This window comes from Stegastes partitus, unplaced genomic scaffold (assembly GCF_000690725.1).
Source record: "Stegastes partitus isolate 25-593 unplaced genomic scaffold, Stegastes_partitus-1.0.2 Scaffold1003, whole genome shotgun sequence".
In the NCBI taxonomy this organism is placed as follows: Eukaryota; Metazoa; Chordata; class Actinopteri; family Pomacentridae; genus Stegastes; species Stegastes partitus.
Genome location: NW_007578734.1, coordinates 9,130 through 23,442, shown reverse-complemented (window position 1 = coordinate 23,442; position 14,313 = coordinate 9,130). Strand labels below are relative to the sequence as shown.

General features: G+C 41.5%; 1 protein-coding gene across 1 annotated transcript in view; it reads left to right on the top strand.

Annotated features, from left to right (window-relative positions):
- The window catches only part of LOC103366992 (metallophosphoesterase MPPED2-like), a 38,744-nt gene extending 25,083 nt beyond the window's left edge, over positions 1–13,661 (top strand). Inside the window, exons 3-4 of the mRNA XM_008294871.1 lie at positions 425–606; positions 13,205–13,661. Coding sequence (XP_008293093.1) covers positions 425–606; positions 13,205–13,434 — 412 coding nt within the window. The 3' untranslated portion in view covers positions 13,435–13,661. The remainder of the gene's footprint in view (positions 1–424; positions 607–13,204) is intronic.
- The last annotated feature ends 652 nt before the right edge of the window (positions 13,662–14,313 follow it).

The window sequence follows — 14,313 nt, the reverse complement described above, 5'->3', positions numbered from 1 at the left end:
GCTCAAACCCAAAGTCCAGAATCTTTAACATTTATAGGACAAGATAAAACTTTAAATTCTTCTGCTCGATGTTCCAACTTTGAGAAACTACACGAGAAAATACGTAATAGAAAAACAACAAGATATGAGTTTAATATATTAGTCAAAATAACAATAAGTGCATTAAAATTAGAATGGATTAGAAAAAGTAATGCACTAAGTAATACTGGCAATGATTCTGAGGTAGTAAAGTAGCATCAGACAATAAAAGGAATGCAACACACGACACTGAAACTGATGTTCCACAAACTGTTGAGAGAAGTGATGTTGATGTGATTGTTCAGATTTAAGTGTTCCGGCCGTCATTCCTGCAGAAGGAGGAGGAGTTGTTTGAAGTCTCACCTTTCTCTCTCTCTCTCTCTCTCTCTCTCCTGGGTGTTTTCAGGGTGGACCCGATTCCCTACGACACTCCCAAACCAGCAGGACACACCCGGTTCGTGTGCGTTTCGGACACGCACTCGCGTACAGATGGCGTCCAGATGCCCTACGGCGACGTGCTGCTGCACATGGGCGACTTCACCGAGCTGGGGCTGCCCTCCGAGGTTAAGAAGTTCAACGACTGGCTAGGTACTAAACTGCTTAACACGCGCATTCATCCGCACGCATGCATTGTTTCCGCGCTCGCACACCGCCGACCAGTCCGTAATGAGGCCAGAGGCACGAGACACGTTGCGTGCTTAACTGGTAACCGGACCACACAATGAACCTCCCGCCCCTCTCCCCTGTTGACCCCCCAACTGCTGTGCTAAAGTGTCCAGTTTAACCCGTCTGACCTAACACCCTGGTTCAGTTAACCTCTGACCTCCCCCTCTGGCTCCATGCTGTGGGTGGGAGTCCTGGGCTTTGTGTGTCTGTATGTGTGGTTTCAGTCCCAGCAGCCAGTGTTTCATCTCTGGACCCTGATCTGAAACGACTCTGCAGCATTTTTTATTTTTTTTCTTGTCCCTCTTATGTAGTCATGTTTCACACACAAGAGAATAAAAAAAAAAAACACGCATGCAAGCCGACGTTGCTTCTCACCAAGCGCAGAAATCGATAAGTGCCACCCACCAGTCTGACCTGTAACACTGTTGAGACGTCTGAACTCTTTCTCTTCTTGTTCCAATCATTTGTGTTCGCCCGATCGGCCCTGGGCAGCTGAAACAGAACAAGCTCATGAAATTTATTGGGAAGGAGTGCAAGAGACTCGACGGAAGCCGATTCTATAGGCGGATAAATTCGCCCTGGGTGCTACAATTTGCAGCAAAGCCGTGTCTGCGTGAGTTGAAAACGTTTAAACCTAAAAGAAATGTGAATCCGGCTCATGAGACGAGGGCAAAACGGAGACACGCTGGAGGAAATTACTGAAAGAAGTACAGTTCTGAAATCAGTCACACAAACGCCCTCCCTGCACAAAACCGGTGTGCACGATGTTCACAAGCGCTACGTAACGTCTCGCGCAGCAGTGAATAAACATGGACTGCAAAAACAATCCATCACCTCATGGAAAACTCACTTTTGCTGCACATTTCTGCACCAGTCTGCACAGAAAAGTAGATGTAAAACATGGGAGATCTGGGCTTCACGGTGGCAGAATCCATGCTCAGTTCAGTACTACATTTTTTACAAGAATGGAAATGTTCATTTTCCCATTCAGCTATCATGAAAACAAAGCTCAGTTTCTTTGATTAAGCAGTAAAAAAAAAAACATGCAACAATCATGTCATGAGTGTGAAAAGAAGCCACCATGACTTACTGTCATTGTTTCAGAGTAGAGAAAAAAAAATACAAACCCCATCAAGTGGCTCCTCTCAGACTCTATGTTTGGGGTGTCAAACACTTGCTCCCTGCAGAGTTGGGAGGTGGCTGTCAAAGCTCTGCCTCTGCCTGCACAAAACTGATGTGCATGATGTTAACAAGCTCGACGTAACGCCCCTCACTGGGCCAGTAGTAGTGAATACAGGTGGGCTGCAAAAACAGGCCATCACATGATAGAAGATTTGCTTTTGCTGCATTTTTTCTGCACCAATCTGCACCGAAACTGGAAAATATCAAGATCTAGGATTGGTGGTGGCAAAATTCTTGTTTAGTTCAAGACTGATCGCTTGCTTTGTTTGCTAGAATGGAAATATTCCTTTTCTAGTATTCAGCCATGATAACATAAAGCTCACTTTGTTGGACAGAACAGTCAAAGTCACGAGTGTAAAAAGAAGCCGCCATGACTTGTTTTTTTGTTTCAGAATGGGAGAAAAAAATAAACCCCATCAAGTGGTACTCTCCTCCAAATCTATGTTTTGAGTATCAAACACTTGCCCCCTGCAGAGTTGAAAGGTGGCTGTCAAAGTTGTGCCTCTCCGAAGACGACAGCGGCTGCAGTCAGTCTGGATTCGCAGCACTTCCACTGGATTCCAACACTGACCCAGTTTTCACGGCGAAGGGAAAAGAAAAAAAAAATCCAGTTTTTAGAAACTTCTCAAACCAACTCCGGCAGCATAATCCACTTCTACAACTCTCTGCATGCTCGCTATGTTCAAACAGCCATATTTTCGACAAGAGTTTTGATGAAAACAGCTTCCACTGCACTCATCGGGCGCCGTCCTGTCAAGTTCACAGCCTCTTGATCTTGTGCCGCTTTGCTAGCTATGAACTGAATCTCACTAATGCAGATGAATTTGAAAACTCCCCTTAGAACAACCAGGGCTGTAGTCACATCAGTGTTTTGGTTTATTGTTTTGCAGTTCAGACTGAAGTGGTTGAATCTCTTCTTCCTTCTTATGTGGATGGTTGTTACACCTGAAGTACACCAGGGCTTCAGTGTGCAGCACAAAATGTGTACAGGGCAGAATTAACTGGTCGCATCAGTTTCAGTAAATCTGACATTAGAATGATTAATTTTATCTTTTCCAACTAAGTTTTGCTCACACTCCTGTCTTGAGTTGCTACAGAAAGCAAAGTAGCGACGAGAGGCTTGTCCATGCCCAGCCGCCTCACAGTGTTTACCTTCATCGGTAGCGTCTTCCTATAGTCTGCAGACGAGGTGTTTCAGTGACGTCTGTAAATCGCAGCTTCAGAGAACAGCTTGGGTCGAACCGTCCCTCTAAACTGCATGAATCTCTGCATGTACGCCGGTCGCATCACCATCGCAAGTGAATCCTGAAACATGATAAAATGACCAAATATTATGGATCACGTTTACTTGTGTTGCAAAGAGCCAAAGCACGGCAGGGATCAGAGGTTTTTCTGTCAGGGCATAAAGCCAAAGAAGCACAGATTATAATTATGAAAAATTGTTAATCTGCACCTGGATTCCTGTTTGTAATAATTTAAATAGTGTGTTAGGAAGTGACCAATGTGAACAATAAAGGCTGTCATACATTAGTCGGCACCAAAGTGAACATAAAATATGCACCCTAAATGCAAAAAGTCAGTGAACCAACATCAAAAGTTAATCTCAAGACCTGTAATTGCAGGTTTGATGTTAGTAAAACACCAAAGTGGTTAAACCTCTAAGCAACAAGCTGGTTCTTGGTGTTTCCTGCTCCTGTGGACTCATTTTACAGTTTAATCTAAAGTCCTGCACCTCTGTGGAAGAAGAGAAAACTCAGACACGTCGTAGGTATAACATCGTTTCAAGCCATGGATCACAAAAAGAAAGTTGGATTTCTCTGATTATTTATTACACAAAAAAGTTTTTAAAAAACTTTGAATCATCCTACATTTCCATGGCTTCACCGTTGTACCCAGAAGTGCAGAATTTCTGGTTTTTAACAGAACGTTGTTGCTGCAAACGGTTTGTTTTTAAGTCACTTTCATTAAATATCACAATTTTAATTTAGATGCTTTCAAGTTTCCTGATGAACAGTAGGTCACACGTTTAGTTCAAGGACAGTTGGAAAGTTGAAAATCTGAAGATTTTTTGAAAAAGTTTTTATAGTTTCTGGTTTTGATCAGTGGTGATTGTTTCTAAAGATAACGTTGCTTTTAAATCCAACAACAGATTTTTTGAGGGGTTTAAGTGGCTTAAAAACACAATCCCTGCCATTGGAAGGACAAAACATGTGACGTATGAAAGTTTGGACACAATAAAATCACAGGCACGGCTCTGAAAATTCAAGATTTCTTGGCTGAAAGGGAGCATTGTGTCTGAAAGTTTAGCAGCGGCTGCAAACTGATCCATGTTTGCAGGGTTTTTATTTCTCCTCAGATACATTTGCACAGTTTTAAACAGGCTGTCAACCTTCTTGAGCTTCATGAATAGTGAACGTGATTTGCAGCCACAGCAGTTCACCCACTTCACCGGCTGACTCCTTAAAGTGCTGCCAGGTGCTGTGCCCTTAATTCCTCCGAAACACAGACGCAACAAACACACAATGCACTCCAGCACAAAGAGCAAGCACACATTCATGCGGGCGCTTGGACTTCTCCTGCTCCTTTCTTCTTCTGTTTTCCACTGTGTCACCCCAAAACAGCACCTGGCAGCACCAGGAGGTCGTCCATCAGCCCAGACAGTGTGTGTGTGCGTCCGTGCTTTGTGCAGTCATTGTTAAAACACAGATATTGGCCATAATGGAGAATCGATGCGGAGCAAAGTGGAAAATGACTTTGTGTAGTTGGGAGCACCCGGCATGTTAATGTCCCGCTGAAGACTGTTGGTCTGGAGGCTGAACGTCCAGACCAGACGAAGGCCGGCGGGTGGAGACACTTGTTGGACAAACAGGAGAAAAAGTTTATGGGGTTTATTTGAAAAACAACATTTTAATGCAGCTCTAATTTCAGAAGAAAAGTGAAAACATTTGGAGCGTAAGGTCACGTTCTTCAAATAAAGCCTTTAATTCTCTAAACCTCCAAACCCACCGGCTGGATTTTGGAAAATTACAACAACAAAATACTGAAAACGCCAAAAGAATGTTTAGATTTTCAACGTTTCAGCTGTTTTGAACCAATCAGTTCACTGATAAAACAACCAAATCCTTTATTTAAAGCACTTCACGTCTCCTTTCACAACATGCCAAAAACAAATCGCTTACAGTCGCTAGAGTCTGTAAAAAAACTAAAAAATCTCCTTGATTCAGTCAAGAAGTCTCGGCTGACTCACCTGCAGTGAACACATAACGAACATTCAGGGACTTCTTTGGGCTGAACTGCAGGCTGTGTAGACGAGCGTGGAAACAAATTAGAAATGTAGGTAGTAAATTATCTATATTGTACATGGAACTGTTTCTCTGTTATGTGCTGTTTGGTCAAGAAGCTTCACCAAATCTATTCTTAAAACTGTGACTTTCCATTAAAGTCACTTCATTCTGCATGTCTCATTTAACGATGTGCCAAAACACAAGCTGTTTGCTCCAACCACAATATAGAAAAAGCAAAAGATTCTCGGTGCTACGATAAAACCATGACTGACTCAGCTGTAGGCAACACTTATGGATATTTAGGAGACGAGTACAGACACAAATTACAAATTTAAGCAGTAAAAACAATACCTTTAGTACATAGACGCCGTTTTCCTCCAGTGTTGCTAACACCTGTGTTCACTCAGATAAATGTTGACTCCAGGTTTTTTCAGTATGCGGAAGATGATTTTTGTTGTTTTATTTGTTATTATGGCTTTATAACTGTGTCATACAGCACAGTTGGTCCTCATGACGGACTGCTCTGTTTCCACACACTCAAGATTTCAGTGAAAATGAGCGACCAGTGATGAAAAATGAAACCACGATGTCCCGAGACTTGTTGGGATTGATAGAATTAAAAGAGCATTTAATTTTCACCCAGCACCAGTGCTCATAAGTCAGTCAGGAGTTTTATTGGTACACAATGTTTTCACTTTTGGCTTCTTACAGAGGTTAACTACACTTACAGTATGCTGACATGCACAGAAGCTACCTACCTGTAATAAATGTAAAACTAATGTGTTTAGATATTAAACAAATTTAAAGACGAGACCGATCAGACCTGCTCTGTCTTGTCTTTAAGTATTCATATTAGTCAAATCTGTGGGTTTTTTTTCTTTCTATAGCTTCAGGCATTTTATACACAACGTACCCTCTTTTTGTCAGTAAAAGCCAGTAATTATTGTAGACGGCGAAGTTTCCAAGCTTTCAAGTCGGAAAATGAAAACATTTTGATCATGCTGTTTTAGTTGCTACCATTTGTCTGTGCTCTTTAGAGGACAAACGGCTCTCAGCAGCTTTACATACAGAATAGCTTCTAATAAAGCGAACGCAAATGCATGTGAAAGGTTTGATATTCGCTCCAAGGCCGGATTGTGTCCTTGTTGACGCAGGCGGAGAGAGTCTGAGTGAGGGAAAATGGAGGAGGTCAAGAGACGGCAGCGTGATGAAAATCACAAGGAAAAAAGTGCGTTTTAAAGGCACATTAGTTCAATAATTGTTTTTGATGTTTTCTTCTGGATGAAAGACTGAGGTTGCGATGTACGGACTGATTGCTGAGACGCGCTCAAAAACCTAAACATGCGGCGCGTCTCAGGAAGAGCAAGAAGTGTACTCGTCACATTTAAATGTTTTCTGCCACCAGTGATGCTTGTTTTTATGGTCGCTGTCTGGTTTGACTTGACGCGTTCTCCGAAAAATGCCTTGATTTCCTGTTGACAGTCTGGATTTTCATGGAAAGTGCAGCAATCTGTTGAGAATTAAGTGTTTGGTACACGAGGATACACAATGGATCTTTCTCTAATAATTCCATCCTATGAAACTCTGGGTTTAGGTTGGCTAATGAGAACCAGTTATACATTTGAAGACTGAGGCGTTTTTCAAAGAGGATGCTGTCGATTTTGAACCTCTTTGGCTGCCTTTCGTGTCACCCGTGAAGACGGAGCAGGTCCATCCACAGCAGTGGCTCAAAAACCGAAGCTTCCTGAAAGTCAGTAGTTGCGTAACTAAATGTAATCGCTGTGCAAAAGCAGCATCATGCAGGGAGGAGGTCCAACAGCACAAAGCATTTTCTGCAGTGGAATCTATTGGAAGTGCAATTTCAGCCAGAATTCAACAAAATCAGTGATTGTGCAGCTTGAGGAGGCTGTTTTAGGTGGATTTCTTTTTAAACTGTTGTGTTCCTCCTCGTACGCTTTAGAGGAGACAGCAGGTTGTCCGGGCCATCGACTGCTGTTTGGCCTCTTGGAGGAGATCGTTGGAGATTGATGCCGAGTTTTCCCTGAACCAGCCTTTCTGATGATACCGACTCTGATCTCCCACTTTAATCTGCTCCCGGAGGACTCCTTAGTGTGTGATGTTGTGTCGGTAATAAGTAAATCATTTGGCATAAAGATTGTGCAAATCCAATCAGTTAATCACAAAATGCTGAAAACAAAACACCAGAACACTCCCAGTTTCTGCGTCCTGGTTGGGTTTTGGACTGTTGGTTGGACAAACTGAGACGTTTGGGAACTTCAGCTTGTAACTTATTTTTACAGTTAATTTTATAAACTAAACAATTAATCAAGTGCAGGTTAGCTGGTAAATTAATCAATAGTGAAAACATCCAGCAGACGCTGAGCAACATTAGCATTCAGTTGAAGTCTCTGATCACCAGATAAACGTAGCCTCCTAGCCTTGTTGTGTTTATTAACTCCTGATGGAGATGTCTGCTGGTTCAGCTGCTGAATGCTGCACCGTGTTCACCAGCTAGTCGCTGACTGTAGCTCTGCTGCTTGGTGCTGGTCAGGAGGCACAGTGGCTTTGTTAGAGCTTTGATGCTCACGAGAGCAGCGAGTCTAAACCAAAGGAGTAAAGTAGCCGTTTGTTAAACCAGCACAGAAACCCGACACTGAAATGTTCCTTAGAGTCGAAGGAAACGAGTTGGCAGCAGGTTTCTGACTTCACATTAAACATTATCTTTAAAGAGTAACCCTCTGAACCTTAAAATCTGCCGACAGGTTTGAAAGGTGTGTTGTCTGTAAAAAAAAAATACAGAAATAACACCAATTATCAGAGCCAGAAACATACAAACAAAGAGAATCATCAGATTTCCAACGGTCCTTGAACTACACCTCTGTTAAATACTTTTTATTCAGGAAACTTCACCAAATCTAAGCTTAAAATTATGAATTTTCTTCCTTATTCTTTACGTCTTAGCCATTTGTGTTTCTTTTTAAACTACCAGGAACCCATCAGCGACTCATCTGCAACTAACAGTCAGGGCATGTGGGAGAAAAGTATAAAAAACAAATTAAATATGTAAGTCCTAAATAACCTATAGTATGTGGAGTCTCCATTTCTACTGTTGTATCTGAGAAAAAAAGTTGAACATGCTGATTCCTTTCTTCGGTCAAACTTTGTGAAATAAATAGTCAAAGAAAATCAACTGTATTTTCTCTTATTCTTTATGATTTATGACGTTGTAACTGTGACATTCTGCACAAAAGAGAGGTGCAGGACTTTATATTGTAGTGAGAAATGATCCCACAGTGGGTAAAAACGTGACAGGAGCAAAAACAACCAGAAACCACTTGGCTACAAAACTAAAATTTCCCCTCATTGTCCGGAGCTTTTCATTTCAGTCTAAATGAGTCTAAATTAGTCTGTAACTAGCTATAATTGTAACGGTTAAGTGGACAACTTTTACCCCTTAAAACCGAACCGATGCACTTTATGTCTAAACTGACAAAGTGTTTATTGTAGAGGTGGAGCTCACATCAACTAAAACTTCCCGACATGACTTTTCTGTGTAGTTCAGTAAATTCTGTTTTAAAAATTCTGCAAATTTCAACATTTTTTTCCAACAAAGAGCTGATAAAACATCCCACTTTGTATCAAAAATAAACACTAAATAATGAACTTGCTTCTGAAGACCCTCGTTTGTGGAGAGACGGACGTTCACCTGGTTTCCTCATGATGCACCTCTGCAGACACATCTGTAGTAAATACAAATGACTTTCATAATTTCATGGGTCTGATTTTGTCAGAATCCAGACAAACTCCTTTTATGCATTTCTGAAATATATCTCTACTTTCTGCATTCACTGTAAGATAGTCGTAGAAACAACAACTTCACAATATGAATTATTAAAAGCTAATATATAAAAATCTGCCAGTGTTATCGTACCAAATGAAGGACGATCTGGATGTGTGACTCGTTCTTACAGTGACCATGATAAGAGCTTAAACATAATTAGTAGTAAGATAACCCTGGAAACAGCCTCGGGCTCGCTGGGTTTAATAAACAATGAGCGTTGAATTATTTGCATTTTGAGAAGCTTTAGGATTATTTTAAAAGTTTCTCCTTTGTTGTCGTGAGTTTGACAGCAGAACCAGAAAGTTAGTCGTGTTTTTACCTCCTGGTGTTTCCGACATCGTCCAAATACTTTAACGATGATTGATAAGTTGTTTTATAAAACTAATGTACATTAGCTGCTTCTGCGCTAATTAGAAAATGTGTTATTTCTTTGAGCATTAATTCGAGGAGACGTGAGAGGAGATGACAGTTTAATTTTCTTAGATAGTCACCTTATTAATTTACGTGATTTCATGTCAAATAAATTTTATTAATCTCCCATTTAACCATTTAAGAGTGTATTTTTAGTAATGTACCGTGGAAAACTAATTGAGGTGTTTTGTTTTTTTGAGTGTGCAGATGTTTACGTGTCTCATCCAGATGTCTGACAAAACACTTCAGTGATTCATGTTCTTCAGAGTTTTGTTTTGATTTCTTTTACACTCTCCTTCATACTCCTGGTTGTCAGTAAAGAATAAAATAAAATAAAAAAAACTAGGTATATCACTCCATCAAGAGTCTCTAAGATATATCACAGTGGCAATAAAAAGCAGTAGAAATTCCCAGTGGAGTAATGGAGATGGAGTTGTTTGATGGTAATTATGTTTTCCCCAGCTTTTCCCTGCCTGGTGGCGGCGGAGAGGATGATTCGCTCTGGGGTGTGTGTGTGTGTGTGTGTGTGTGTGTGTGTGTGTGAGCGTGTAAATGGATGCGTGATCCAGTTAGAGTGCTGGGGGACTGAGAGACGGCGCTCTCATTTAAGGTTAGACTGGAATTTATGATCCTGAGATGCGACAAGAGCTAATTTAGAGCAGCACGAATGAAACTTATAGACCGGGGAGCCATGATTCTTTCATTTCCAGCATTACAGAGCACACACTCTCTTTCAGGCGCGTGGGATGTGGTTCAGGCTTCTTCTTCTTCTTCTTTTTTTTTTTTTTATCTCCCCGTATTGAGCCGCAGTGATTTCATTGAATTTTTATTCGCATGTATTCACTTTCGATTAGTTTTAGTTCCAATTGTGGACTCGGCCACTGCAAAAATTGAGCAGCGCGCTCGCATCTTTTCCATCAAAACCAATTTCATTCAGCAAATACTTTATATTGGACTCTTTATTCGGGATTTTATTCAATTTGCCCTCTTGGCTCGCATCATAACCCGGTGCCATTACTGGCCACAGTATTACGGAGAAACAAACAGACAAAAGGGCTTCACAACACATTGGTGTCAGCTAACAGCGGTGAGGCATAAACCGTCCTGTCAGTCGGACTCCATGTTGTTGCTGGATGCGGTTATCTCACCGGTGAAGCTGAAACAAAAGTGTTTTGTCAATAAATATTTCTAGGAATCTTATAAAAATCTGCTGAATTTTGTACATACAGATGCAAACCTACGTCTATGTCAAAGCTGCCAAAGTCTTTTTTTTTTTTAAGATGGCGTAGCTACATTTTTAATTATCCTCAGCAGCTAGCGTTGGAGGCATTATGTTTTCAGGTTGTCCATAAGTACACATATCCATCCATCCGTCCTATGAAAGTGTTTTTTTTGCTAGCTTGGATCATTCCAAACATTAGTGCTTTTAGTTTGTAAATCTGCGTTCATTTTCTAACTGTATCCTGTTAGTAACTATAATAGTAAGAGTTTAATTTGTACAGCACAGTTCATGCAATTAATGCAACTCAGAGGGCTTTAGATGAAAAAAAGAGATTAAAATCAATCTAAATCACAAAAATCTAGTCCATAATAAAGCGAACAAATAGACGAAAATTATGTGATGCTACCTAAAAACGACATCCTTAAAAAGCTGCTATCTGCTGAATTAAATGTTCTGACGTCCTCTGGCAGCATCAAGCATTTCTGTACGTCTTTAGTTCTGCTCTGGGGAACGTTTAGGAGACCAGAGTTAGAGGGGCCCGACCAAACCAGCATCTCACATAAACACTCAGGAGTTACTTCAGGAAGAGGTTTAAAAACTAAAAGCACATTTTAAAAATGAATTCTAATATGAACAGTATTGACTTTGCTGCTTTGATAAGAAGCTGTGTCTTGGATCATCTGAAGTTTGTTTAAAGGACAGAAAGCAGAGAACCTAAAATATAACCGTCTGACATTAGTGTAGAGAATGTTTAAACTTTAGTAATCTGGATAAATTCATTCGCATAAAGTCAGTACTGATTGTACTCAAACCCAAAGTCAAGACAGACAAACTACCAGAAACCAGAAAATTAATCTGCAACACCTTTAATACCTTTGATCATTTAAGTCGTTTGTCCAGCAAATACATTTGTGAATATTTTCATATTTTTTGCACCGTTTAGGCTGTTGGTTGCACAAGACAAACATTTTGTCAACAGCACTTACACAGATTGTGACGTTTTTCAGAGTTTTCCCACATTTTCATGAAGTCAGCCGTCAGATGAATTATTGATGAAAATAATAATTAGTTGCAGCTCTATTATAAATGACATTGTCTGGGTTCGGGGTGCTGCAGCTGGGTGCAGAGTGCTGCAGCGTCCATTCTTCTTGTGGATATGGTTCAGTTAACTCTGCACATAAATTATCCCGCGGATTAGTCCACACAGAACCTCCAGAGCAGGCAAAAAAAGAAGAAGACAGACAGGGAGGAAGGAAGACTGGAACAAAACCAACAGGAAGCCTAAAAAAAAAGTGGATCCAGGAGAGGAGAAAGAGAAATATAGAGAATGAATGGAAGGCTGATGAAGGCCAGACCCGCTCGCTGAGTGCTCAGTCGGCTGGAATAAAGTAGTAAGTCAGTTTCTTGATGGCGAAGGGGAACCGGGACAAATCACCTCGACAGAGGAGAGCGAAAAGGGCACAGCCGAAGTTGAAAGATGAGGGGATGAGAATTGTAATAGATGTTCCTCTCTATTTAGTTCAGGTTCATGCTTTTTCCAGCTGCCTGGCATCTGCGGAGATGGACGGTGGTCCGCTGGGGTCAAGCTGAGCCGTCAGCTGTGGTTCTAACCTCTATGACTGTCTGAATTGAGGGTATTTTTCCCCTCCAATTATCTGACTTTCTTCCCGGTCCTGATCCGTGCTCGGGGTTAGGTATACAGCCAGCTACTGAGGGAGTCTCTGCGTCACGTACAAAGTGTTTGGACAAACTGCTGTTTCTGTAGAAACAGACTGACCCGGTGAAAGCACGCAGTGTCTTTATGATTTTATACAATGCTGGTTTTACCTTGAAGCACGGCAGAACTGTGGCTGTAAAGAACTGTACGCAGTCTAACAGAATCACAATACTTCCTATTTTATACTGTATACATCTGTTTGTCTTTCCTTTTGTGTTATTTTACTTTATTTTCTTACTTGTATATTGCTGCTACAACAATATTTCACTGCTGTAACTGTGTTTTTAGCAATAAAGAACTATTCTATTCTATTCTATTGTGAGTTCAACGGCTTTAGAAACATGATGCAGTTTAAATGAACTTCTTGTTGTGTTGATAACGGGAAGTAAAACATGTACAGATGCATATATTTAGAAAACACAGAATCTGAGCTTGCCACATTTGCAGAAGTTTGTTCAGAAATGCTGAACCGCTGCCAAGTTAAGAGCTGCTCTCAATCTGCAGTGGTTCATTTTTTTTAGATTGAAAGTTCAGACTTCCTCAGAACGGAGGGACTTGATTGTTGTGTCTCCTTTAATGTCACGTAATATAAACAAAGTAAAGATGCCTCCATTTGAGATCAAATTTCCTAGAAATGTTCTGTAACTGTCCCAACATTTGTGACTTTGGGAGGTCAGACTCTTTATACGTAGCTGCAGGGTCCTTTCTTCAGTTCTGTATCTGTTCAGCTTGTGCACAAAAATGTCATCATCAGCTCCGTATTGGTGGAGCGATTGTTAGTTCAAGACCAAAGCCATGCAGACTTCTGTGTGGACAGTACGTGGACCTGACCTGACCCCCTTCTCCCTGCTCGTCTCTTCCAGGTGGCCTCCCGTACGAGTTTAAGGTGGTGATCGCCGGGAACCACGAGCTGACCTTCGATAAGGACTTTATGGCCGAGCTGGTCAAGCAGGATTACTACCGATTCCCGTCGGTCTCCAAACTCAAACCAGAGGACTTTGACAATGTCCAGTCGCTGCTCACAAACTGTGTGTACCTGCAGGACTCGGACGTCACCATAAAGGGATTTCGGATATACGGGACGCCATGGTAAGAGCTGCTTCTCTCTCTTCTGTCCTCTCCCCAGAGCTCGTCACACTCAGGCGTCTTTTGTAAAACGCCGAGTCACGTTTGTGTCTCGCCGCGTCGTGGATCCCCGAGGTGAAGGTGCGCCTTCTCCTCTGTCGGCGTCTGGCTGATTTCCAGCTGCCCTCCCCGCACTACTCTGCTGTTCGCTCTCGGCGAGGGGCCTCCCTTACATGCAGGGTGCTATTCCCAGCTCGCACATTCCTTTATGAGCTCAGGACCTTCGCCTGCTCCCCGGGCTTATGTTACACCTGTGTTTTGACACAGGGTTAAGTGATACGCGTGGTACCAGGACACTCTGTCAATAGCCTCTCAGGTGTGGAAGAAAGCGCCGGGGGGAAGGTGTGCTCGGTCGAGGGGTGCCGTACGCAGCGTGCATTCAACGTACGGAGGAGGGTTGTTAACGGAAAAGATGGAAGAAAACTCTCCTGAGATTGCTGCTGTATCCACGAGCGTTTATGTTCTAATGCAGGTTTATTCAGAAGCTTTAAAATCTCACTCTGTTGGAAACCTTTGTTCATGAATTAGCATCGTTTAAAAAAACGGATGTGGGAGTAAAAACTGGCTTGAAGGAAGAAACAATAAGCGTATGGCTGCAGCTAAAATAGAAGAAATAGAAGAGTCCAGTTTCATATACATATTCATACCTAATTTGTATATATTTTGTTGCCTTTTTATTTATTTTTGTAAAGGATGCCATGATACTTTGACCGTTTTTCTAATTAATTTTCAGCTTTCCCCTCCCCCCAAAGGGAAATTCATCTCGCAGGAGGTGAAACACACAAAACATTAAAAAAAAAAAAAGAGAGAGAACTGGTGAGACTAATATATAAGAATATATGCAAAT